The 27,927-nt window shown below is 35.2% G+C and overlaps 2 protein-coding genes and 1 long non-coding RNA gene across 3 annotated transcripts; 1 reads left to right on the top strand and 2 right to left on the bottom strand.

Moving 5' to 3' along the window:
- On the top strand, window positions 1-12,833 carry LOC143470750 (sodium/nucleoside cotransporter 1-like). Its single transcript, XM_076969024.1, has 15 exons — window positions 1-305; window positions 573-700; window positions 826-917; window positions 999-1,188; window positions 1,688-1,829; window positions 3,089-3,280; window positions 4,765-4,906; window positions 5,007-5,152; window positions 7,544-7,674; window positions 8,558-8,726; window positions 8,818-8,886; window positions 10,910-11,129; window positions 11,319-11,417; window positions 11,506-11,611; window positions 11,794-12,833. Exons 1-15 carry the CDS (start codon window positions 123-125, stop codon window positions 11,891-11,893), a joined length of 2,109 nt encoding a protein of 702 aa, XP_076825139.1. The 5' UTR covers window positions 1-122; the 3' UTR covers window positions 11,894-12,833.
- Window positions 12,834-17,704: 4,871 nt separating this feature from the next.
- Window positions 17,705-19,922, bottom strand: LOC143470825 (uncharacterized). Its single transcript, XM_076969106.1, has 7 exons — window positions 19,831-19,922; window positions 19,462-19,616; window positions 19,247-19,353; window positions 18,969-19,097; window positions 18,610-18,755; window positions 18,221-18,487; window positions 17,705-18,086 (listed from the first exon to the last, which is right to left on the bottom strand). The coding sequence occupies exons 1-7, from the start codon at window positions 19,913-19,915 to the stop codon at window positions 17,899-17,901; spliced, it is 1,077 nt and encodes a 358-aa protein (XP_076825221.1). The 5' UTR covers window positions 19,916-19,922; the 3' UTR covers window positions 17,705-17,898.
- Window positions 19,923-21,578: 1,656 nt separating this feature from the next.
- LOC143470814 (uncharacterized) lies at window positions 21,579-23,002 on the bottom strand. Its single transcript, XR_013119408.1, has 4 exons — window positions 22,800-23,002; window positions 22,603-22,710; window positions 22,297-22,363; window positions 21,579-22,172 (listed from the first exon to the last, which is right to left on the bottom strand). It is a non-coding gene; the product is annotated as an uncharacterized LOC143470814 (long non-coding RNA).
- Between the last annotated feature and the right edge of the window lie 4,925 nt (window positions 23,003-27,927).

Genomic DNA, 27,927 nt, shown 5'->3' with positions numbered 1-27,927 from the left:
TTTTTCTATTTTTAAACGTTTATCTTACTTAAAATCTGGGATAAATAGCGACATAATTTGTTGAGTATAAAATCTAAACTTGGTTTAAAAACGTACAAAAATTCACCCGAAAAGATTTTCCCATGTCTGCCAATCGTGTGCACACTGTAAAGGACAAGGTATTTTGCGAAGACACCAGCATAGAAAGGTCTAACATTTTGAAAACACAAAAAGTTAACTCACCTGCCTACAAACGCAAGTCTTCTCCAACTCACTTAGCCAATGAAACAGAAAAAGAGCTCTCTGGATGTTCATCATTTATCAGGGTATGAATAGTAAGCTACCATATTGCTTTGTATTTATCTTAACTCATTTTTAGTTGGCTATTTTTTTATTGATAACTTTATCAGCCTACTGGTTACCCAAAAGCAATGATTTTATACTTTCGCTGTGTGCTACTGGAATTCATGTGAATGTGGATATCCTTCTGGCTAAACATACAATAACATACAGGACATCTTAGATTAAGTACAGTAGTAATGTAACAATAATAATACCATTAGCCTATGTCACAATACAAATTGTGGTTACAGATCAATGACAACAAAGCTTTATCTGAGCATGACTCACCGAATGAGAAGCTGGAATATACTTCAGATCAAAACCAAGTGGAGATTGAGAAGTTTGAAGTTATCGAAGCCAAAGGAAATAGTTGTATAAGGTACTTGCGTACAAGGCTTGTTTCTGTATTATTTCGAAATAGGCTTATGTTTTCAGTTATCAGTCACAAATTTGCTAATAATAATATTAATAAATGTTTTGAAATATTACTGTCTTCTTTTCCAGTTACATACTTTCTCCAGTCACAACTGTTACAACATTTTATTCCTATAACAAAGGTGTTATTTTTAAACTATCTAGCATTTTATTTACTATAGGTAAGTTGTGAGATATTGCTGAAAGTAATATTATTTCTTCTTGCAGAACATATCGAAAAATAGCTTCTATTGGTATTTCAGGTATTGTAGTCTACACAGTCATTGCTTGCTTTTGGAATTTCAGCCGTGCCATACCACTGTTGGTGTTTTGCTCTCTGTTTGTTACATACATTTTTTATGCTGAAGTACAAAAACATTTTGGAGAGGCTATTTGGAAGTTCTTCAGGCCCTGCTACAATTACTTAAACCATTATATTCATCTGATTAAATTGTAATATATTTTATGAATAATTAAATATGCTTTACATATAAAAGATCAATTCAAAAATCATTTTTGAGTCCATGTAAAATTTAACACATTGGTAACTTTATGATTTACTCACATAACTTTGATAAGAAAAGCATTATTGAAAGTTAAGACGGGCATCAAGTTAAGCAAGTTACACACAGCTTGCTTACATAATATACCCATGTGACCAACTGTAAAGCCCAGCATTTATTTTCACTGAACTATGAGCATTTCCTTACTTTAAATACCTCTTTATCGTCCCTGAACATTTGTCAACCTAAAAATAAACCATTTTAAACTTAACATTTCATAGAATAAAATGAATGATTTTGTTAACTTTTTTGTGGATTTTAGTTAGGATTTAATTTTTTTTTTTGAAATTTAATGTAAACTTGCATAAATTTGTACTGAAAATTTTTGAAAACCTATATGATAATGCTGAAGCAAAACATCTGTTAATGTTTTTACTTATCAAATTTAGGTTGTTCATCATATGTATTCCTTTGGGATTGATAGTTTGGATTATTCTGGAAATCTCAAAAAAACCACTTCGAATAATATCATGTTTAGGATACTTGATTTTCTTGTTTGGCATGTTTTACACATCGAAGTATCCAAAAAGAGTAAGTAATGATATTTTTAGTTAGGTCCATAATGAATTACATTCAGAGCTGGGCAACCACTCCTGTAAAAAGAGTATCGCTCACTCTTTCACTGCTTGATGAAGAAAAGAGCGTCGCTCCTCTATAAAAAAGAAGCTTGCTTGTTTCGCCGTTTGGTCTCTTTTAAGCGAGTCAAAGCTATTTTCACTCCCATGCATTTTCGAAAGACACTTGCATTCATATGTTGCAGTCTTGCAGATTTGCTTCATTGAATTTAAGTGTATGCTAACAATCAATATGAAATTTCATGTATATAATTTGATGCTGATGAGTATGATCAATGTATGATATGATCCGATGTTTTGTCACACCTTTCACTAAATATTAAGAGAAAAGTAGAGTATTAAGAACCTTTTAGAGTTGTACATGTCCACTGATGTCATTAATTTAAAATTACCTACATTCACTTTCGAAATTATATACATCGCTTAAATAATAAAAATAACTATAACTTGAAGCAAATTACCAGCGCTAGTAAAATGTCTAATGATCATTTACACTACACATCAATACTTTGTTAAAAACTTCTATCGTACAATAGCATACGCAAAACATTATGCAGTAAAAATGAATGTTAAAGTTAAAAAGCTACCAGAACGAATTTAAATTCCCTTTTTCATTTTGTCAGTTTCCAGTTTGGACCTCAGTCTGTTTTTGTTATGTTTATTCTGGTGAATTTATATTTTTCAGCTTTTAATGTGAAAATAAGCAAATTTTAAACTTGATGAATGAAATTTGTAAATATGGTTCAAGCAAACTAATCACAAAAACCAGACAGAATGAAACACCAAGTACTAGAAAATAATTAAGATTAAAAATACCAGATTGAAAATTATTGAAGATAGAAAACATTAGGGTATGCTTGCAATTAGCAAAGACAGTTTGATTTGTCATAGTTAGTCATAATTCATGTGATGATCACATGAAATGTATTTCTAGGACATCACAATGAAATGGTAGTAGCACTGATATGTTTGAACGAAGATTAAATAATTTGAATTGCCACATTCCACTATGTCATTCACCAATATTATTATGACATGAATGAATAATAATACCATTGCTTTTAATTATCACTTGGTTGTGTTACAGTAAAACAAAGTTGTGAGATTTCACTCCCTTTGTTTTTATGGAAAGTAATGACAGTGTTTTTGCATTCATGCTGTTTTTTAATTTTATAACTTTGGCTGTAAAAGCAAACTCCATGTGTTGTTTTGCAGGTGGTCTGGCGTCCTGTTTTTTTAGGTCTATTTATCCAAATTTGCTTGGGTGTGTTGATTTTGCGAACCAAAGTTGGTTTTTTGGCATTCAGATTGACTGGAGACTTTGTTGCAAAATTTCTCAGCTACATTGATGTTGGTTCCAAATTTGTTTTTGGAGCAAACTTTAAAGAACATTTCTTTGCTTTTAAGGTGAGTACAGTACAACATTTGTAACGTGGGTTATGCTGAAGCGCCAATCGTTAGTGGCTATTTACTAAAACTATTGTAACATAATTAATGATGTGTATAATTTGAATCTGCAGCTGTCTGTAGAGTCTATAAATTACAAAAATCTTTGAGTTTTTGTTTAAAATGAGTTTCAAGCAACTGAAAAGTAACATTTATGCCAAACTGTAACTAGCAAATACCAAGATCAAAAATAATCCACTGTATGTTTTTTATTTCAACATCATAGATTCACTGTATTCATATGGTTTTACATGGGACAACATAAAGCAAACTAAGTAGATTAAAATTATGCATTGGAAAACAAATTAATGCAAAATTACTATCAAAAATCTTTTTGCATAAATGTCCACTAAGGAGTTGTGGGGCCTCGGGAAAATTGTTTCAGTGTGCCCTGTAGTGAAGCTGGCCCTGGGTATGAGAGATTGTGACAGGTTCTTTCAGGAATTTCTTGCTACTATTTCTCCATTTTTTTATCAGATACGATTAAGGGAAATGATATGAGCAGTTTTCATGAAACGCAATGATTAGTGCAATTTTATTTAAACTAAAGATTTAAGGATAGATTCACACATAAATTTTTCATGAACGGATTTTACATTTCTTTAACATAGAAAGCTCGTTAACTCGCCTTCTTAAACAAATGTAAAAAGTGCTTAAGTGAAATCTCTGTGAGGATCTATAGTAGTCTGCCTCATATGCGGACAATCGTTCTTGCTACCGTTTGTTGCTTGACAATATATTAACTTGGCTTGTTTGCAATAAACGATGTCAACATTTGACCTCTTATTTCACCATTTTTTTAAACTAATTACAACCTTATAAAATATATTGGTAATGTAAATATATTTATACACTAGTAAGAAATCATAAATGAAAGTACTGTATATTTATTCTCCTCTTTCCTCTCGAGTCATTGCACATACGATGTTGTCGTTTTTCCTTTGGTATGATTTGATGCAATGGTCTTTGTCAGCCTGTCAAGTATTGTTAGATACTTTTCTTTTTGCAATAATTTAAACGTTTTTGCAGGTAGTAATCGGCGCATTCACTAAAACCATGAATAAGCCTAATAATCATTTTTGAAAAAATCATATGAAGAAAATCAAAATCTCTGTGAACAATAATTGTAATCAGAATAATATTGGTTCCAAAAATAAAAACCAAATAGTTTTGGATTTCGTTCGTGTAGATTTTGTATTCTAAAATGCACATCCTAATTTCTGAAGTTGAAATTTGAAAGTTTGTGAAGTCAACTTTATGTAATTCAAAATTTTCGATAAATAACTTTAACTGGTTGAACAAAAAGTATTTTTTATAAATTTAATTGTACCAACTTTGGATAACTCAAAGTAGTTTGGTTAGTTTTTTAAGCTTTGGGCTGGAGAGTTTCATTTGCGGTTTGTATTGCAATATTGCATAAATAAAGTTATTTATCTTTGAACAAGGTCCTTGCAGTTGTGTTATACACTAGTGCATTTCTATCTATTCCATATCGCTTTGGTGCCATGCAATGGATTATTTCAAAATTCGCATGGCTCATGCAAATTTCCCTCCACACAACAGCACCAGAATCCCTGGTAGCAGCAGGTTTGTTAAACTCAGTTTCTAGATAACAAGAAACTTAAAAATTTACTGTTCAGATTAATGAAGGTTTTTTTACGATAAGTTTAACACAACGATTTTAAAGGCAATATTTTTGTTGGTCAATCGGAATCCCCTCTCTTGATTCGGCCATACTTTGCGGATCTAACCACATCTGAAGTACATGCTGTTATGACTACTGGCATGGCAACTATTTCTGGCTCTGTGTTGGGTGCATTTATATCTTTTGGGGTAAGTCATAAACGTCATATATTACCATTGCCACTCGTTAGAGAAAGATAGTGAAGATCTAACACGTTCAACTCAGACTCAGTTTCCATGTTAGAACTTTCCTTTTTTTACTTTTATTTATAATATTGCTCTAATATGTTTGCAATTTGATGGCATTCTTATTATTTGTTTTGCTTGAGAATGTTTTAAATCTATTCTGCTTGAAATGTTACTTCCGCCACTGGTTAGATAGCTGTCATGGTACAGTGCCTGATGAAACGACTTGTGTTATGGCTAATAATTCCGCTTTACCGGGTTGCTGTTAGATGAACGAATACTTTTGACTCAATTATGTCAAGTTAAATATCAAATTTAGTGTGATTTATAATTTGTTCCAGTGCAGTATGAATTGCTATAAAAATATCATTTTTCAATAAAGCAATAATAATTTAGGCTGTGTCAGATAACCAAACTTGGTTTGATTCAAATCATTGACATTGAGACAGTAAAACACCAAAAACTACCTTTGCGATTTATTTGGACGACCTATTAGAGAGAAGACCTTTTGTTTGTTTTTTTCGTGTAATAAGAAGTACAATTCAAATTTTTGACCAATGAAAATATTGTTTCAAAATAAGATTATTGTGCTGATCAGATGTGATTATGTCATAAGCTTAATTACTGCACTTACTTGATTAAAAGCCAGACAAAATGATGCTAAAAAATCATGGTACTTGAAGCTTCTCACACATATCACACACATCACACACATATAGCCTACATACAGTTTTAACAACAACGCTTTGTGCAATATTTTCAAAGTGAAACTGGAATGCTTTGCAGATTAATGACCAGATTAGCGTTGTGGAAACACTAAAAACGTTATCAGATTAGTGGTACTGTATTTTCTGCAACTTCAACATCCGCAGCATGCGATTTGGGAGAGTAAAAAGATTTTATCAACAAGTGAGTGTGTAACTCCCAGGACCTGAGATGTGTGTTACCTCAAAATGTTGGTGGTTGTCTTCTATCAATAGCATTCGCTTCTCCATCGATGCACGAAACTAAGCGCCAGTTTGCGCAAATAGAAAAGTTCGGTTTAGCCGAGACTTGAACCTGTGAAAATTTCAGAGATTATATAATTGGTATCCAATTTCAAATAGAGACAGATCACCGACCATTGATTAGCTTGCTCAGTAAGAAAGCTCTCGACGAATTTTTACCTTGAATCCAGCACTTTTATATTTGCCTTATGTGGTACAATTACATGATAAACTATATAGCTGGAGAAAAATTGGTAATAGATGATGCTTTGTCCAGAGCCCCTCTTCAGGATAGTTCAACGACCATCTCATTGATGAACGAAGTGGCAGAAGAGGTCGATGCAGTACTTCAATCCCTGCCAACCTCACCTGAACGGTTGCAAGAAATCAAGTCTGCCTTGGAGGAAGATAAGTTATGTTTGAAAATTATGGAATATTGTGTCAGTGGCACATGGCCTTCCATAGTTCCTTATGATCTTGTTCCATTTAAGCGAATTGGAAATAATCTGTCAGTTTTTGAAAGTCTTCTCATGAAAGGAAATTGTTTGGTTATTTTGACTTCACTTCGAAAAGAAGTTCTTGACAGAATTCAACAAGGCTACCACTTCAGGCTGCACTCAGCCCATATTACCCTCCAGCCATCATAGAAATTTTTAGCAAGTTTTGCAACTGGATGCCCTTCCTGACGCTGGCCTAATTTACAGGATGGGAAACTGAGTGCTAGCTTGTGACACATCACTAGACTAGCATCCCTTAAAAGCCTCAATCAACTCTCATCACCGCTCCTTTTGTTGCAGATTTGTCCTCCAGATCTAACTAGTTCTGTTTAAGCAGCTTCGTCACGCACGGGTGCTAGCCTGATCTTGGTAATTTGTTGAAGTTGAACTCATTCATTAAAGTACTAATTTTCCTTGCTGTCAAAGGCATCTAGAACCTTTCAAGTAGATGCGATATCATGAAGTTTGAAATTGACTTTGTTTGTTGAACGCCCTTAATTATAACCCTTTTGAACTTATATTTATTTGGTGATTGATACGTCATGCATTGCTTATAGAAAGAATATCGCAGTAATGTTAGCTACAATTTTAGTTCTACCAGATTTAAATGACATTGTATTTTAAAAGTCTATTTGAAAACAAAGTAAGTTTCATGTCATTACTGTTGCTTTCATTCTTAACTTTAATATTCGCAAAGCTTTCTGCTTCAAAACACTATAAATAGACATACTAATCTGCATACTTTATTGCAGATTAGTATGCAGCATAGACTATAAAATACCATCACCATCTTACTTGTCGAAAGAAATGTTTATTTTATAATTGTCTCAAGTTCTTTACTTCATAGAATGTTCATTTTTTATGTTTTGTAGCTTCAGCCAGCTTACCTCATTGCTGCATGTGTAATGGATGCACCATGTGCTTTAGCTATTTCAAAACTTGTTTATCCTGAAACAAAGAGATCTCAGTTTTTAACAAAAGAAGGTTTGAAAGTTAAACAAAAGTAAGTGCATTAAAAACTTCTAATTATGTCGCAATACATTCCTGTGTTTCTATGTCTGGCTCGAGGCGCTCAACCTCCGCATGTTGAACTAAAGCAAGTTTCACTGTGCAAATGGCATGATATTCAACCTCCTGTTAATGCACATCACTAAACTGTAGGTGAGTGGGTGGGTGGATGGATATGAAATGCAACATTACTGGCATAATAAGTTAACAAAAAATTAAAATAACAACAAACTTGTGCGTAAGTTACCCCGTTACAGTGTTAGTATTTTTTAAAACGTTTTTTGAACTGATTATTGAGAAATAACTTGGCATTTGATTAGCAGTTCAATTCTGTTAGTTAATTTATACTTATATTGCAATGGTTTACGTAGTACAGTTCAAATATGAACAAGGCTAACTACAACTACCTTATAATTTTGAAAGTAGCTTAATAGCCTTAAAGCTTTTATTTCGCTTGTGAGATAGCTAATTCCTAGCCTAGACAGGCAAGTTTGCCTACTCAGTAAGTTTGGATTTAACCTAATTACTCCGCTCGAGGCCCACCCATTGGCACCCTTTTTGTAGGCCCAACAAAGTGTAGTTTAGACTTGTGTAACTTGCGTCGTTTTGATAAGTGAAAGGTACAGCATGGTAGTACGCCTAAAAAGTTTTCATGGAAATGCAATATATATGTATCAAACTGACATGGCCAAAAATACTATGTTTGCCACCTGGCACACTCTCAATAACAAAGGCTGCTCTTCTGGTGTATGACTTCTCTAATACAGCCAACGTTATTGCTGTTGTGGCATGGCTAAAGTTTACAATCATTAACCCTCTTTAAACTTAGATTTACAGCAAAGATGACATACTATGCATTAAAACATTAATTTTTTAAGAGTCCATCACAACGTTATGGCAGCCATAACTGCGGGCGCAGCACAGGCTATTCCATTGGTTCTCAATATTGCTGGAAATCTCATTGCGACTTTGTCCATACTAGCTGTTACCAATGGATTTCTAAAATGGTTTGGTGGTTTGTTGGATTATCCACATTTCAGCTTTGAGGTTTATTGCTTTTTGTGACTTGATAATGTTGGCACACATGAATTTCGTTTTCAGCCATGCTTATTGATCACATCATATTATTTATTTTTAGGGTATTTGCTCCTATGTTTTGTTACCGGTATCATTTCTCATGGGGGTTAAATGGGATGACTGCTTCAAGGTAAATGGTTATGTTTTATCAAACACATGCTATATTATGTTGTCTCACTACAATTGAAAACAGTTCATCTCAGGGTCAGGTTTTACAAATTTTATTTTGCTGTTCGTACTTCGGTTTAGGTTTGCAGTATATATATGCAATTGCACACTTTTACGTTGCTCAGTTTCAGCAAATTTCTACATAAACATTTTGCTCCGGGTTTGAATTACAACTATTGCTATTAATTCAACTGTATTTCCCAAGCAGCAATGCTTTACTTTAGGGAGTTTAGGAGGTGTGACTTTGTTAATTTAGGACGTTTACATTCAGTAACGGACATAGTTGGGTGCTGTAATTTTGAATCTCGTTCAAGGTTTTGCTTCTTTGCCTTAAATGTTTCTAGGGTGATTCCAATAGTTGTTGATAAACACAAAACAGAACGATAGTCATCAGTCCTCGATCTAGCCTTCTTTGGTAACCAGCAGACAACAAGACAAGTGTCTAGTTGCATAGCAACAATAGTTATCAGCATTTAATGTAGCAATACTTAGCAGGAAGTACTGAAATCAATTTTAGGACGTACGAAAAAGTGCTAATTACATGATATTACATGTAAATATCAAAATATACCGTTTTTGTTCTTCTACCATTTTTATGGTTTATTTCATTTCTTTTATCACCAGCTACGGCAGTTGGTTTTAATGTTAAACAATCAGTTTTCAATTTTTCACACAAATTTCTCATGAAAGTTAATCAAGAAAATAGCAGGTACCAAGCATGACTATTTCCACATCAACAGCTAGACAAAATATGATCATCTAGCTTAGTCTTCCCCTTATGCGGTTCCATAGTTGTGCTAACTGACAGTGTTCTTACTAGATTTTTTTGGTTGTAATTACTTATTGCTTGATCGATTGATCGATCGTTAGTCTCATTCCATTGATGTGCGTGTTCGTTAAACACTGATAGGCTAGTTGCCCATCACAGTACAATAACTAAACTGTCAATGTTCTTGAATATAATTATATTATTGATTCACAACGAAACGGCTATTGCTTTCAGAGCACAGAATAGAGATGTGTTCAGTAAACTGTGAACACTCGACTGACATTGAGAACTAGCGCATTGAGCCCTGTGGTAACGAATGATGTAATTCGGAAGTAGTACTGTGTCGCATAACTAGACACGGCCAAAATATAGTTCAGCGCTTGATGTTAAACACACAAAATAAAACACTAGTAACATTATAATATCATCAGATCTGCTCAAAAATTTCGTAGGAATAAGGGCTAATTATGACAATTAGCACAATATATCATTTTCACCTGAGCTTGGAGAGGCTCAATGTTGAGAAGCCGGCATCGTGGACGGAATCTGTCAACATCACCGAGACTTCTCACAACCAAGCTGCAAGGCATGAAGTTTCTTGAACTGTCCTACCCACTGGTCAATCCATCCTTCGCTTTTACCCACTTTCTTCCAGCATCATATCCACTCAATTACTGAAAAATAGGATGCCCAAACAAACTGGCCCGAAGTTTTCTAGACTTATGGCAAGGGGAAGTTGTGTTATTAACATTAATATGAAACCGTGTTGAGTAATTTCAGTTGGAAATAAGTTCTGTGTTATAACATACAAATGCAATTGGTTTTCAGAGATGCACCAAAGTCATTCGTGATTATGACGTTAACTACATACAATGCTTTATTTCGAAACAAACTTCATTTAGCGTTGTATTTGCACTTTAAACTTCGCAGCCTCTTTCATGCATAGGAGCACCTATTCATCCACTGTAAATTGTATTCAGTTATGTTTTCTTTGAAGAAGGACAGATGCCTAAAACATGTCTGATTAACTTGTGAATTAATCTGAGCCCTGCTCTCGTTGCCTTGATTGCAACCAGATGATATTTAAAATTGAATTTGAAGTTTTCTACGTTATATAACTTAGGATAGAGAAATGTTTGTGAAAAGTCTACTACTAGCATATTTATATTGTTAGGATTTGCCTCGGTGATCATTAACTGGTTAACATTTTCTGTAGGCTGCTGAACTCGTAGGGACAAAGATTTTCTTAAATGAGTTCATTGCATACGGATCCCTGGGTGAAATGATCAAGTTGAGGGACAGTGGCATTGTACCAAAGATACAGCCGGACACTGGGGTTGTCAACTGGGTTGATGAACATACGGAAGCCATTGTCACCTATGCTTTGTGTGGTTTTGCCAACTTTGGTTCAATTGGAATACTGCTGGGAAGTCTACGTATGTAGTTTAAGTTGGGGCAATTTTTATTTTTGTTCTTATATCCGCATTTATTGAAATAGTTAAACATCAAACCAATTAAAAGAGGATGACATTTGTCATACACTAGTATCCACAGCTTACGTTCTATGAACTTTTTAAAAACGGTAAATAGCCTTGGGCCCGTTAAAACTGTCTTGCTTCTTTCAGTGAGTATAGCTCCACAAAGGCAAAGTGAATTGGTTAAGCTCGTACTTCGAGCTCTTGTTGCTGCAGTGTTTACCAACATCTTAAACGGTTGTGTAGCCGGTGGGTCAGCATTTTTTAATATATGTTTGAATGTTGCTAGTTCACAGGTAAATGGTTTGTAAGCATCGTTACCCATCTTTTATAACAGGTTTTTTGTATATTCCGCAACCCATCGTTTGTGATCGCATGCTAGCCACGACGAATTGGACCTACACTGAGCCCGGTCGACTGTTTGAGTGTTGTTCGTCTACAATGTAAGTAGTTTAACAGTACAAGTTATGATAGATGCAGTGGATCCCTGAGCGTTGTGTTTGCCTGTTGGCTGTTCATCGAAATCATTTTCCCATAGCGATTTTTAAAGGGTAGGCCTTAAATTTGGGCTTGGTTTTATACCCAGTACCCTGTTGTTTACTTGTTAATTTTGTTTATTTTTTAGATCAAGTAATTTGAGTTCATCTGTTGCCACAAATTGCTGCAATTTCTTTAACTGGACGGACACAGGTTACACGCTAAACTGTAGTTCATTAAGCGGATAGGAAAACATAACTAGTCAGAAAAGCATACAAGCTCTTGTGGGAAGCTTTTCCAAACGAGTATTGCGTATTTGTCTAAATTCAAATCACCAGTATGGACAAGGAAACCTGTAATCAGCACTTACCAGTTCAGCACCTCGTTTTTATTGTTGAAATTCGGTTGTGCGTTGACGTTTTTTGCATTAGGTTATTATCCTGTCAAGTATTTTGTGTGCTTTGAAGTATGATTTGTTTACTTTTTTGTATTATTCGTTCACCAAAGCAGGTATTTCCTTTTATCACCGCGGTAAAAACGCTATGGCATTTGATAAATAACTAATCTGATAATCATCTAATACTCGTACGTAACTTATATACGAGCGATGTTGTGAAGGGGATAACATAAATTTTAGAATAAATTGTTAACATTTGACTATTTGTTTTATTATATTTAGCTTTATGTCCTTAGCAGTGTTCTTCTTCTATTACGTTAGTTAAAATTTTTGCACTCCATTTACAATTGTTTATTTATTCTGGTATAAGGTTGATTACTTTGAACCACATTAATCGTTATTTCTGACAAGAAGAGAGGTATTTTGTAGTGTTATGTGAATTTAATCCTTCTAGATGTCATAGCTTTTCAATGAGTGCCTTGTTATGATCATCACTGTTGCTTTGAACCCCTTTCACGTTTCTCCCAAAAAAGACGCCTTTATTTCGTTTCTTCAGATTCCATTTGAAAGCAGAAATGTTTTAAATAGTGGACGTGAACGTGGTGAAGGCAAACGTTCAGGTCCATTTTGATATTTTCTTTCATCGTGTTGTTCTGTTAATGCAGCCTTTCTCACATGTCGTTACATGCAGGACCTTTTGCTTTCTGCCATTAATATTTCTATTAAAAGCATTGACATGTTTTCTAATAACTTTAAAAAATTTTTTAAATTTACAGCTGAATATTTATTGCTAGAAATAACTAGTCCAATGCTTGATGTTGCTTTGTAAAGTTGTATTAATACATCGGAAATAAACTACTTTAGCTGGAAAAGAATATTCATTGTGCATGCTACGCACCAGCATTCGCCCATCTAAAGGCCTAACCGAGGGTTTTATGTCCTAACACTGCCATAATATGTTTGTAGAAGGCTGGAGGTGATTGCGTTGTCACACGGCAAAAAGAAAACGAATGCTGGGGTTAGTTTGCCTTTTTTATTCAACAAGGATGTCTGCGGATGAAGTCAAATGTGTCATGTGGAGACTGGAGATGTGTATTTTTTTCATCTCTAGAAGTGCACTAGGATTTTGCCTATGCAGTTGGCGTTTGTGTTAACTTCTACCCCAATATCTATATGTTTACCTCAAAATTAAAACAACAAACTGAACGGAAATCTAACCTTCTTTTAGGGAAATTGCCCACAACTCGCATATTGTAAGTAGGAGCACGTGGGAGAAGATGATTAACAGGGAAAGTTAAGCATATGCCTATTTTTTCAAAACTAAACATCGTGCATAATTTTGAGCGTTTCCACTTTATTCCACCAACAATCATTTTACAATGAATCGTCCAGCAGAAGTAGCCTCCATGCTGTAGTTGTAGTAAACTATGTTTGCGTTTTGGAGCTTAGTAGTAAACTCAGTTCTGTGTGGCATTTTTTCGTTTAACAAGTGCTCAGAATTGCTAGTTGAAATTTTTTAACAGCATATAAACAAGAAAACAGTTTCTTGTTTAAAATTTCATCAGATTTATAAAACTGCTAATTTTTGCATAACAAAAGACGTTATAAAAATGGCAGCGACGGGGCAAGATGTGCAATGTTATGAATTTCAGTAATTTAAGAGGTGCTATAAACTTTTGTTTTATAAATGAATCCACTTTCATTTCCTTTTGGTTATGTCCAATAAAAATTTTCCGAAATGATAATGATGTTGCTGCAAAGATGTCATCATATTTATTGTTACAGCGCGAAAAAAGTACAGTCTTCAGAAGTTGTTTACAAATGTTAATTATATATCAAATTAACTTTAAATTTAACCTATACTGCCTTTTTAGCTTAATCTTTACTATTGTACAAATAACCCCAGCGAACAGCTTAACTCACTCTCGCAAAAGTAAGGTGAGGTAGGACTAGGTTGTGAATGAGAAATTAAATAAACATTGTAGCTTACCCCACGTTCCCCTTCTTAGTTAAATTAAGCACACTAGACTACATAGAGACGTTTCGGGACGCATACATTTAACAACCTTTCTTAATAAACTTTTGCGTTTCTTACCTTGCTATTAATGCGCTTAAAATTATCATTATTTCCACGCTCATTTAATTTCAATTCGTTTAGCTGTTTGAATACTTTCGTCCGTTGTTATTTTGCTGGTCGATCTTCAAGTTATAGTGGGTACCGAGGGCAACACCCTTAAACACGGAGCCAGTTACTGCGGATTTTACGAGCCACGAAGAGCTGCTTCTCCTGATACAACAGCATGTCTGTTAGCTGCTTTGTTGGATGCCTCTCAGGAATTTTACCCAGAAAGTGCACACAAAGACTCCGCAGAAGGCAGCATACTTGCCAATAAAACTTAATAAATTTTGGTGTAAAAAGAAAAAAACGCGTGGTATTTTAAATCGGTGTTTGTCCATAATAAACGATTTAGGAAAGCTTGTGTAAGAGCTTAACGAATATATAGACCTTTTTTTAATGCGGCTTGCCTTGACACCAGTTGATCTGTACATCAGCACCATATGTTCTGCAGCGCACCGCTTGTCGCAATAACGGGATCACGTGAAGTGACCGAGAATAAATTCACCGGCGACAACTGGTAGTGGACAACTGACCGGCAACAAATTGGCCGGCGATCAAATTAACCGTGACGTAAATTGGCCGGCGATGAAATTAACCGTCGATAAATTGGCCGGCGATCAAATTAACCGGCGACAAATTGGCCGTCAAAAGGTCAAAATTCTAATTCACTATCTAGTCGCTATCTAGTCACTATCCAATTTAGTATGTGTATTGCAGTCAAGGTTGCCACTCGTAGAGTTTTTTGGCCCCTTGTAGGGTGTAGGGTGACCCTACGGGTTTTTCACCTTTATTCATAGATTTCCTATTGTTACATGCATTTTCCCGGTCTAGACGAGTTGTTTGATGAGATTATGAAACAATGCGTTGTAGCCTATCTCATGTAGTAACAATGGACTCATTGCAATAACAATGGACACTTTAGTTAAGTAAATTGTCAGATTGAAGCTGTACGTCAGGACTCCCCTAGTTTTAAGTCTTGGTTATGGTTATAGGCCTACTAATAATTGTAAATTGCAAAAAGAGTTGGAGATCAACTTAAACACAATAATTCAGCACTTGCACGGTCAATTTACCTCCCGGTCAATTTTCATTCCGGTAAGTCTGTTCCCGGTTAGTTTGTTCGCGGTCAATTTACGTCACGTTCAGTTGTCCCCGGTGAGTTTGTTCGCAGTCATTTTCCCGCGGTCATATGTCATGGAACCCGCTATAACAATAGTTGGTATCACAAACGATCGAGAAATTATTTCCAAAAATCATTTCATAAAAGCAGTGCCCCTTAGGGTACATCTTTTGAGATGTGAGTTGGTTATATCTCTCTGGAAGTAACTAGCTAGCGGCAAGGGAGGACGATCGCCACTGTAGTGATGATTCCACGTTAAAATGAATACGCAACCTGATGCTGAAAAACGGAGACAATAGTCTGTCTTCCTATCGCTCTCTCCATCATTTTTGTTGCTAACCATCAAACCATATTAGCGGTTCTTCAAGAGGCTCTCATATTGGCTGATGCTGCTCATCAGGAATAGATGGTTTTTTTACCGTTGGTGACGTCTTCTGTCACTTGACGTAGCGTCCCGCTCGTCGCCGCATTACATGCAGAACAATATCATCGAAAATGGGGCCTTGAATTATTTCACAGTCACATACGTTATTTCTTTAGATAATTAATTATTTATGACTTTATTATTTTTTTGGTATTTGACCGTTGAAGGGAAATTGACAAGTGTCTAAAAGACTACTTTGGCTGCTCTACAAAAATGTCATACATCATAATTTTTGTGATTTAGTGTTTAATGTATACTTAATAAGTGACGCGGTGGTGCGGCTTAATCTGTGTTTGTATACTTTGCCTATATATTTCATTGTCTTGTAGAAAGATTTAATACTGTTATTAAAACTACACAACTTTGTCTAAGAAATCTTTGCATTATCTTAAAGATTTTATGTTTGGTTTTGACGTCAGACTGAATATACATTTTTGGAAAAAAATAAAACCGTCGAATGTGAGCCACTGTACTGTCAGGTTTATAAAGCAGACAAAATATCGCATTGCAAATTTTTGCTTTTTTCAGAGCACTTGTCGTTTTGAGCAAACTTTTTTTATACGACACACTATTAAACTAAACGTGATAACTCGACTCAAAAATTCGGTTAAATAGATTGATAAATACCAACTGGGCCTGGTACGCAAATCATTTTCAGTTAGCCCTCATTACGTTAAAACAGAAATAAAAACTTTTCACGTATATGTACACTTAGGTTTAAGCTCTTTATAGATTACTAATGTCACGAATGACGAGGCAAGATATCCACGCGCCTTTTTTTAGCCACGGATTCCGTACAAAACAAACGTAAAATGCAAATCGACGATTTTCTGTGCAAACGTGCTTTTTAATCGCTTTTGGAACAATTATACGTGATAAACTGATAATTGATTGGATTTTTTCTGCAACTGTTTTTGCAATAACATCAGTATCTACAGAAATCAACACATTTATAACTATTGCGGCATTTCCAAAGAGATTCATCCATCGTCCTTTGCCCCAATATTTACAAATAATGGGATAAGAAATAAAATATAATAAAATAAAATACCAGCACACAGTATATATGACTTCTGATTTCGACGATATCTTTTTCGATAAACAGCATAGCTATAAACATGGTTAAATTTTGTCATTGAAAAACGCGGCATATCATAACCGTTCTACTTTCGCCTTTCTTCCTGACCAGTCATGCGTTTTACAAAGATTGTGTCGCCGAGAATCTGTTCCTTTTCCATCAGCAGATCCTTTATTGAAATTTATACGCGGCCTCCGCAATACCAGGCTTGGCTTACTCTCTATATGATATCGATGGATTAAAAGTAAGCACAAACATTAGAAGCAAACAACAACAAAGACAATAAAATCAAATGAGTATAAACATGTCAGTGATAGTTTTACATGACAATTAATTTAAGGCTGGTTAACTTGTCGCAGCACTTGCCTCTTACTTTAACCTTTTTACTGTCTTCTCTGTTTGCAATTGTTAATTGCTATTTATGATCACATTATACTAACGCTTCAATTTTGTCGGCCTTAGTCGATTTCAAAACTTCAATTAATTAATTATTTATTCAAAAGCAACAGCAGAAGTTTGAGAGGTCACGTGGTGACGATTAGGCAAAGTTTTGATGTTTAATCGGTCAAGGCACGTTTCCGTGACTGCTTTTCATCAAAAACCTTAGTTTTACCGAATATGGGGCCGTTTGATCATTTAAGTTCTCATTACTTTGAAAAACGTCTTTCCACCTTCCAATAGACAGGATTACAGAATAGACAGAATAGACAGAATAGACAGGATTCTGCACGACTTCGTAACAGAATGGTAAGCACAGCCCAAAAAGTATCCCACGCAAAGGCGGACCCATTAAATTGATTCAAATCACGCATTTTGCAATAAAAGGCATCAAACCGAGATAAACAAAAGGGCTTCCTTGTGCGCTTATTGCTCTTTTCTACATCTGATAGCTTTTTTTCAAATAAAGGAAAACGATTTAGATTGATGATTTTTAATTACACAACTAGCAGTCGTCGCCTACAAAACTTGGAATTTTTATGTTTATTGCTTTATACTTATTGTCACGAATCGATCGCCTTAATTAAAATATTTCAAAATATTCAAGTAATTATCGAAGGCTATGATCACGAACAATTTTTGCAATGTCATTCAAATTTTTCATTTTTAGAATTAAATTATTGGAACGACCCGCATGGATAAGGAACTCTGTATTCATGATCACATCTACCGCTTCTGACGTCACAAACCGTACCAGCAGGACAAGCAAAGACAACCGGGCCGAGGTAAGAAGCGGTACATATGAAGAAGGAGCCGCAGTTCCGGAATACTGGTGTGCCGATGTTTACGTTTTCGCAGCTAAAGTCTGCAAAAATATCCACGTCAGACCAAATAAGCAATAATTAAGAAATAAATCGCAATAAATAAGAAAAATAACAATTACCACCATGACATGAGGTGAATCAAATTTAAATTTAAATCAAAATCCAAGTCGTTTACCAGGGTAAGGTGAAATCACATTTGGATGTTCACTGCTTGAGCTGGTATTTTCTTTAGTTGCAGTTGTCGCTGAAGTTGCAGATTTCGAGAAACCGGTGCCAGCAGGAATTTTAGCAATGGTTGTTAACAGGCTCCCTTTTGTGGAAGTTTCCGACCCGACTAGGTTTAAAGAGTCGTCTCCTATTTCAACATCCGAGCATCCGTAGAATTCCTCTTGCTGTCCCAGACCCAGACCTTGTTCCCCATTTTCCGTACCCCAAGAATTCCCTTCCCAAAAAAGGAAAAGTGCTTTCACTAACGCTATTTACTACATCTAAGTTATATGCAGCAGCTGAAATATAAGCGCGGTTTGATCTTGAAGTGGTTTAATTTCTCATTACGTAACCCACCTGCTCTGTACCGCCACTGAATAACGCACTGTTTGCAGTTGACGTCACCGGGAAGTGAAACTTTCATTTCGTGAATCCCTTTGGCCAAGTTATTATCTTCAGGAAGGTGCCACTTGGTGTCTCCATTCTCAAAACTCAACAAATATCTAAATTTGTTGAAAGTATTATAAAAAGGGGAACAGAATTATATACAAATGGTTGGTTTGATTAAAAAGCGAATTCAGATAGGTAATGGATAAAAGAAATAGCATCTGTCTTTACAAGGTTTGTTTAACGAAATTACTATATCCGATATTGTCGATGTAGGCTAAGTTATATACGTATTACTATATTGCTACAAAACAGTATTTTGTGCATACCTGTTCAGACATTCATGAGTGATAGGCTCATTTACATTGTTCCAAGGACACAGACGAAATTCAAAGTAGCCTATGTGTGGAGCCGTGATCTCAACTTTTACATCGATTTTTTCACCGGGCTGATACTTTCTATATAAGTTATAGAATGGAGAGATTTACAAAGCAAAGAAAGATGTTGAAAATACCTTTTACGCTGAAAATTTTAAAGTTTTAGTATCGTAAAAGAAGACTCAATAAGTTCACTTTCACAAAACAAAATATAACAACTAAGCATATACCTTGTTATAATCCCCAAAGCATACTTTCCGCCAGCCTCATTTTCCTTCACCGGAGCGGAATAGGAATCTCCGCAAACTCCACATTTTCCACCGTTTTCTATCTGCGTCTGTGTAAATTATATGGGAGCAAACGAAGTGATATTATTGAGAAAATCAGCTAACACTATTTTTAGCAGTTTCTCGTTTATATGTCGTTAATTACAGAACGTATTTACCTGTAATCCACCGCAGTTTAAACCGTTGTCGTCAAAATTCGGCTGAATTAGGTTCTTGTACTTTATGAGAGTTTCGTCTGATGCAGCAAACAGATACAAACTCGACCTGCTTGGAGGTTCGATGAACCTTCCGTGCCCATTCACATTGATTAGGCCTGAAAACGCATATCCTAACATACTTATACAAGCTTAGAATTCGCAAGTTGTAAGATACCGCATCGAAACGTCGCATTTGCAAGTACAATATTCTATTTCCCAGTTTTTATTTTGTTTTCTTTTTGCAAACACGATATTTTATTGCTATAAAAAGCAAGATACAGGACATATATAGTATAGTTTATTAATTTAAGATCGAAAATTGCAACTTACACGACAAGAATGCCAGACCAAGAATTGCGATCTTCATAGCTGTATGGTGCGGCGGGATCTGAGAAGAAGTCGAAGACGAATACATATTTATAGAAATTTAACGAACTGTTGATAGCCGATAGTTAAACACAGTGATCGTAATGTAAACCTTTAAAGGTTATGTTGTAAAAAAGAAATGAAGCAAAAAAGTTTGTTTTTGAAATATGCGGTTTGATTGACAGCAAAATTTTCACTTTATTATTGCCCAGTCGACAAAGCTAAACGACGGTACTCAATTACGCCTGTATCAAAAAGTTCAACAAGCCATATTCTATTTATCAATAAGAATGTGAAAGTGCCGCCCAACACAAATATTGACCATTTTGAAATATCGAAGCTATCTTGCGATTAAACTACATGTAATATCGATTTCAAATGTTTGAACACGGATTATTTTTCATTGTCAGTTTGTTTTTGGATATTAATAACGCTAACTCTGATAATTTCGTATCAAAAGCCTTTGCATGTTTACTGAACGTCAATCAAGAGCAACAAAAAGCTCGTAAAACTAAATTATAACCAACGGAGAAATAACAATGAAAATCCAAATACTCATTAACGTATTGCCAAGGTGTGTCCGTGTGTTGCGATGAGAAGCGACTCATCAGTTGGGCCAAAAATAACAAACTACACCCTTTTACGATTCTAACAAATGCTGCGCGCGGAAATACCATATCAAACCGGAAATCGACCAATAGAGTGTCCCATTTCCGGTTAAAATGTTTTAAACTAAAAGAGAATGGCAATCACGACATTTTCAACTGGCGCTGGTCACTTAAAATTGTAAGCACGATCTTTCACGGAAAAGTAGACCCAGTGAAACCGGTAAAGAGAATGAAAGCAGTGAAAAGTTATTCATTGAGCTCTGGTAATCATACTTCAAATTTTGACCGGAAAATCTCCGTTTTTAATTTGGAAAATTCCCAAAACAACTCTCTCACGAACAAAAATAACACTTCGTTAATCTTGTTATAAGCAAATGCGGAAGTATTTTGCTATTCACGATGAACAAGTGAATCCTGCATAAGTCAGCCCATTAATTTGCAGAATCGTGCAAAACAATAATAGCTTTTGTTGATATCTGGGGCTTCCATTTGGCTTTGTATGTGTTTATATTATGTGCTTATATATATGTGCTTGTATTATGCTTATAGGATACAATACACACACTAATGACTAATACATCATTGTGAAACGCGCCTACGCTAATTCAGATCTTAGATTGTGTCCTATATTGCTTGGTATGGAAACAACATTGGCATTGGAGACATAAAAGTCATACAAAAGGTTTTCTTGCATTATATAATAGCCATTATAACATTTTGCTCTAAATTATCTCGCAAATTTTATTCCACTTCCTAAAGTTGATTCTACTGTTCGTGAGTCGTTTTTTAAGAGTCTTTTTTAAGATTTTTTTTGCGCTAATAGGATATGATGTCATACTTTCGGTTGCAAAATTTTATAGCATGATGACGAATGGTCGTCTGAAGCTGATATCATGCTTGCTAGTTTGTAATTTTGTGTAATGTTGCTGTTTTCGATTACTGAAGCTAAAACTGGTGACAATGTTGCTGCTTGTTTGCGCACCCTATTCAACAGCATCCTTCAGTGCTTTATATTTTTGCTGTCTTGCTTGCATTGCTTTCGATTTATCTAAATGTGGCGCAGGCTTGTTCCGACGAAGCTCCATGCAAATTTCAATGAATGCGTTTAAAATTATAAGTTAATTGTATTTCCAAAGACATAGAAATAGTACAAACGGCACCTACTTTGACAACTGTGGCATATATCTTTCCCAAAAAGCACCGCAACCAAAATTAAACGTTGAAGGTATTATTGGGGCAAAGAAATAAAACATTTTTAAAAACTGTTAAAATTAGTAAATGACAGTCACTTGGAATCGTTATTTCAAAAAACCAGCTGTTCATTTTAAAATAAAATTTGAGGCAAGTTGATTTATATTATTTTTTAATAATCACAATATTTATACATGTAGGCTTGAATTGTCATATTCAGTTGAATATTATTTGCGTTAATTGTTGCTATCAATTACAGATGAGCTACATCTTTAATGCATTTAGTCACAAGTACAAATCTATAAGCAGTAAACAAATAAATTAGGCTAGTTAAGATGTATATGCAATATTAGACAATAGAACAAAATCCAACTGCAACTTTTCCAGTTTTATATAGCGACGTCGAAGAATGATTGCTAGATTGCTTTTGACGTTATCATGACGATTCTTAAAGAATCTTTGAGTCCGTTTCGCACTTCAAGAATTGCCGACAATTACAGCACTTGACTAAAACCAGATGAACGTATAGTTAGTGATGAATGTCAACAATGATTTTTCTAATTCGTCTTAAATATTATTCATTGCCGGAATAAACTAAAGTATTATTTGTATTACAACAATCTAAACTTACATTGGTTGCATTTTGCGATGTATTTTCTGGTTAATGTGCTTCGCAAGCAGTAATAACGACAATTAAGCTGCAAAAAGTGAAGAAATTGTCACAATAATGAACTTGTAAGTGATGAAATAATTGTCAGAATTTACATAACGACCTTACTCTGTTACTAAATTTTGCTTTCAACCGAAAAAACTAAATTCAAAAATATTCATTTCTTGGAATAGTTTTAAACAAATAGAGATAAAAAAAACAAAATACTGTACTGTTATACAATTATATGCAGCAAGTCGCTAAAAAGAAGATCCATATGCGACATACTTGCTTTTGCTTGCCGGTAACTGCAATTGGCAGCACCCTTGTTGCTCTGGCTCGAGGAAGGATTGTTGCTCCTGATTCCTCGCTGGAAACCGCATAACATTACCGACACTACAAGCAAGAACATAAGATATCATTAAGAATAAACGTATAACAAAAATAAACGTAATATCTTCAACATTTCTTATGAAGCAGCTTACCTGTGTGAATTACAGCAAATACGCAAACCAGGGCAAGCATAACAACAACAGATTTCATTATTTTCATCAATATTAATCCCGCTTTAAACTATTGCAGTGAACACAATGAAGTTCTGGCTTGTAAACGCAGTTACAGAATTCTTTGAAGTCTTGTCTGCTTTAAGAAAGTTTTCATCTGATTACTAGCACGCGCCTGCCAGCCTTTATATAACACCAACACTCGAATGGAAAAAGCTTCTGTGATTTCATCACTAAGCGCTCACTGTGACTGTGCACTGCACTCGCGTGAGTTAATCAAAAGGCTTGCTCACGTTTTAGGAGAAAGTGACGTGTAACTTGCTTAGGGACATGCAAACGTCTCCTCTATGCCGTTTTACGTATGGCCATGTGCAACCTTTCGTGTCTAGACTTTACGTTTTTAGCTTCGTGACCGTGTAACTGTTAAACTGATGTTTTATTTCGTAGAATTGCGTTTACATGGGGCATGTCAAGTACAGGTCACAATACGTATAATCGTTCTTATGACGTAGCGATTACGTAAACATGTTTGAAGAAGAAAATAGTTTAGGAAATCACCAAACAATGGTAGCCAAATCGAATTTGTTGGGAAAAACTTATTAAACTTGTCGTCATGTAAAACGAAAAACACTTGATTACTCTGGACTTCAACTCGAAGTAGATAGGAGTAGCCTATATTTAAAAAAGCATAATTTATAAACTAAACCTGTTTATTTTTTATTGTCGTTTCTCGGTTATACCAAGCACGGACAAGAACACGGTAAAGTAATTTTCCTTGATGTCTATCACAAAACGTCACATCACGAAGGGTTCGACTTGTCAAATTCTGTGATATTTGTCCTTCTATTTGCTTCTAAACTTTCTTTGTGCGCAAGGCTTGCTGAAAATTAACCGTCCAAAAAGATGGGACGGACTAAAGCCGGTAACTTCAAAGCTCACCACGTCATTAATCAGTGGGGACGTGCGCCATTAAGATTTTGGTTGTAATGTCATTCTGTTTATCGCTAAGTTGCCAAAAATAGTCCCAGTTTTCTAACGCCTGTTAAAAGACAGATTTTGGTTTTGGATGACATGGATTGTACAGATTGGCGATTACAGCTTTGTCATGGTTAACAGTGTAGATCCAGTGATATACTGAACCGCACAAGTAGCCGCTACAATTTTGTGAATAATTTTAATAAATTAATATTCTGTTTTAGGACATTTCGGAGGGAGAATTTATAATATTTATTTTCTTTTTATGGGATATTTCTTTGGCTGGGCCCATTTTACAGGTTTTGGGTTGTGCAAAAAGTGTTTTTGATCTTCAAATTTTTGTCATTTCTTTATAATTTTATCACGATATACAACACCACGCTTTTATGTTGTTTTGCAAACTCCCCACATTCTTACACGCAATGTCATGACCAAAGTTTCAACTGTATGACGTATTCTCAGCCAAGTGATATGGGGAGTAGAGCCTGAAGTATATTGTGAAAAATGGTGCTATTGTTAGAATACCGCAAATTTTATCTGTTGTTAATTATTATACCATGCAGCTAAGTCCGTTATTATAGTTAATGTAGTAGATGTGTGAGTTTGGCGTAGGTACGATGAACAAACCGCAGTCAAGTTGGTTATACTTCGGCTTTGCAGAAATCCTTAATAAATTATTTTAATGCGATTAAGATGTCTAGTAAGAATCAACCAACGACATTACCTGGTGAAAGAACAAACTCAAAGAACATTCATTGGTCAATTACTGGGGCTATAGGACCCTGGCAGAAACTTTCCGTGAGTGAACTACACATAATTTTTGAACTTGACCGAGCAAGCGAGCTTGCTAAGTGAAACAGATAGAGAACCTACTTGGCAAGAAATCTTTGTGTGGGCTCAGCTTAGTTTCGCAAAAGGTCAAAACTTCTGCAAATTTACACCACATATGAGCACCATGTTAGCACAAAAATTCTTTAATAGACCTATTAATTCACTGCATGATTGTTTATATGCTATTTAAAAATTTGTACGAATTTGTCAAAAATTGTCAGCAATCTTTGTTTACTTATATTAAAGCATTGGTAGGTTATATGCAAATGTAAAGGCATCTGGTGCTTTTGTGACTTATGCGCTTTTGTATGCCAGTGTTTGCTGCTGACGTTATAAAAAGTTTTCTAGTGTTTGCTCCGCCGGATAATCGATTTCCGTTTCCTTTATCGGTGTTTACCATTCTTACATCGATAACAACTGTTTTCAAAATTCCATGGGTGGTATCATAAATTTCCCTTCCAATTTAACAACATAGGTTTACTCGAGAATAAAAAGAAATGGAAATGAAAAACATACCCTACTATAACCTTTGCCACAGCACCTCTTCGTAAAGCATTACGTCATATATTTTTCCAGCTTTTAACATGTAATTTAATTCAAATAAGGTTATCAGTAGTTTGGCGTCGTGTCTGAATCTACATCACGCCGCGTGATGTGCATTAATTAAGCGCTTGCAAATCCCTCTGAATTATTTTAAGGTTTTTAGGTTATTGTCTCCTATAAATAACCAGTCCGAGATTTGGTGTATGGGGTGGGAACCATATAAGGCCATTATTGCTTAACGTCCACGTTATAACAATGTTTGCGTGTTTGCGTGTTTGCGTGTTTGCGTGTTTGCGTGTTTGCGTGTTTGCGTGTTTGCGTGTTTGCGTTTGCAGTTATATTAAAGCCATACGGTATGATTTCGGAAGTCTGGAATTTCTAGGCCTTTGACGTAATATTTTTGTCAAGTTTGATGTATTGCAATTTGCAACACCATGCCAAAGTCTATGTTTCCAATTCAACTGTATACGGTCATACAGGAACACTTCGCTTGCAGGTCAACTTAAAAAGTTTCTCTAACACTTGCGGTACTATATATAGGCTATTAAGACACTGACGACTTTTAATGTATTCAGGCAATGGTTGATAATTAATTATTGATGGTGCACAATCAGTTAAGAAGGCGTCAAACACCTAAAACTAAGATCTTTATGAATTTGTTGGACGTCCTATGTAGGACTTTAAAAAACATGTTTAGACCAATCAGAATGCAGGATGGTTGTTGTGGTGTTTCTAGCCAGGGAATTACCCTAGCAGTTGGCGTGCTTCAATGTCCCAGGTAGCGTGCAGAACTATACTAAAAATTAGTATGAAAGTAGCTAAAATTAGGTTTTTAGACCAAAAATTCCACTGTTTATTTTGCGCATCCGTAAAAAAGTTTGAATCATGGTTTTTTGATGACATTTTATGGAATCGTAGTTCAAAGCATACTAAATTCACATGCGAAATTTCAGAGAGTCCCATGGAGGATTTTTCGAATAATCAGTCTTTTAGTAAATTTACTGTAGGCCTATAATAAAACAAACAAAGATTTTATGGCATTTTTTGGTGTTGATGCCACCTTAAATTTAATACCTACTTGGTAACACACTGCATAAATCGCTTGGCTGCTTTCTAATTTGTAACTCTGCCGTCCCTGAACCATCAATATCATCTTGCTAAGTGCTTGTACGTTTTAAACTGTAATTTGAATAATATTTTAGACATTACGAGGTAATACATACCTCTAGAGACTTCATAGAAATCTTGATTGATATTGTTTTTTTTTTCAGTAACTCCATTTTAGTGTTTTTTATTTTCGATATCACTTCTGGAAATGAAAGTATAATGCTGATGGTTATACAATAATACAATAAAACAACATGTTTTGGCGCAGTTAATAACGGCAAAGGCGCAAAACCCTCAGGGTTTATGGGACAAAGTGTTTACTACAAAGATGCTAAGTATACAACGTCAACACAGCTGTGTCATAATTAGATAGCATCTTCATTACAACGTACAAACGGCAAAACTATGCAAAATGACAGTGTTTATTTTAAATACAGTAAGCAGTGATGTATTCCTAAAAGCAGTGGGGGTTCACTGTCAAGTAGGTAAGATATTGTATCCAAATGCTTATTCCAAATGTATATAACAATGGGGATTAAAGGAAAAGAGCAAGAAAAAGTTAGGGATCGCGACCCCCGTCAAAAACGGTACCCAGATAGCACGTAGTTGCTGCCACTCGTAGGGATTTTACCCTACGGTAGGGTTTTTTGGCCCCTTGTAGGGTGTAGGGTGACCCTACGGGTTTTTCACCTTTATTCATAGATTTCCTTTTGTTTAAAGTAAAATAAAAATAAATTCAAATAATGAATTTACTGAATAATTAATGACAAAAACATAGTCAAAGCCAGGGGTGGCCAAACTGCGGCTCTTTAATGAATTAGCATTGTTGAATTAGACATGCATTTTCCCGGTCTAGACGAGTTGTTTGATCAGATTATGAAACAATGCGTTCTATCTCATGTAGTAACAATGGACTCATTGTTGTAACAATAGACAGTTGGACACTTTAGTTAAGTAAATTGTCAGATTGAAGCTGTTCGTCAGGGCTGACCTAGTTTTAAGTCTTGGTTATGGTTATACTAATAATTGTAAATTGCAAAAAGAGTTGGAGAAGCCCAGCAGGTGGAGACTGGAAAGTGAGACAGCAGATGAGCAGAATCAGCAGATTGAACAGACAGGATTACAGGAATCAAGTGATCTTGTTTTGATCAAGTCAAGTGATCTTGAATACGATACTTTTATCATTAAATTACAATAATTCTGGTTGTTGACAAGTTGACAACGGTAATGCCCAAAGAGGTGAGATCCAAAAATTCTAGGTTTCGATCGCAAAGCTACAGAAAAGAAAGGGAAAAGGAAAACTGGGCACAAGGATGGTTAAAAGTTTCGTCTCAGGGAGCATCAAAAGCATTTTGTCAATTTTGTGACAAGAACATTCTTGCTGGGAAATCAGAACTAATGAGGCATGCAAAAACTGCTCAACATTGTCAAAATGCTGCACAAGTTCTTGGAAGCACATCGATGGAGCAATATGTCACAAGTAGTCAAGGCTGCATCAAAGCTGAATTAAATACTGTGGCCTTAATTGCAAAACGCAATATTTCTTTCAATTTCATGTCATACATGGTAACAACCCTGAAGCATATTGCTAGTGATTCCAAAGCAATAAAAGATATGACCTGTGGTCGGACAAAAACAACATATTTACTAACAG

Source organism: Clavelina lepadiformis, chromosome 9 (genome assembly GCF_947623445.1).
Source record: "Clavelina lepadiformis chromosome 9, kaClaLepa1.1, whole genome shotgun sequence".
NCBI classification, from domain to species: Eukaryota; Metazoa; Chordata; class Ascidiacea; order Aplousobranchia; family Clavelinidae; genus Clavelina; species Clavelina lepadiformis.
The sequence above is the reverse complement of the archived record's forward strand: the minus strand, read 5'-3'. Positions and strand labels throughout refer to the sequence as shown.

What these genes read in the sequence shown, in the direction of transcription:
- LOC143470750 (XM_076969024.1), top strand. Translation starts at nt 123, where the DNA reads ATGTCTGCCAATCGTGTGCACACTGTAAAGGACAAGGTATTTTGCGAA. An exon ending in AACATTTCTTTGCTTTTAAG is followed by an intron (nt 3,281 to 4,764) that starts GTGAGTACAGTA and finishes TCTTTGAACAAG; the next exon opens with GTCCTTGCAGTTGTGTTATA. An exon ending in AGAATCCCTGGTAGCAGCAG is followed by an intron (nt 4,907 to 5,006) that starts GTTTGTTAAACT and finishes ACGATTTTAAAG; the next exon opens with GCAATATTTTTGTTGGTCAA.
- LOC143470825 (XM_076969106.1), bottom strand. Translation starts at nt 19,915, where the DNA reads ATGTATTCGTCTTCGACTTCTTCTCAGATCCCGCCGCACCATACAGCT. An exon ending in TAAACTGCGGTGGATTACAG is followed by an intron (nt 19,354 to 19,461) that starts GTAAATACGTTC and finishes TAATTTACACAG; the next exon opens with ACGCAGATAGAAAACGGTGG. An exon ending in TCAGTGGCGGTACAGAGCAG is followed by an intron (nt 18,488 to 18,609) that starts GTGGGTTACGTA and finishes TTTTTTGGGAAG; the next exon opens with GGAATTCTTGGGGTACGGAA.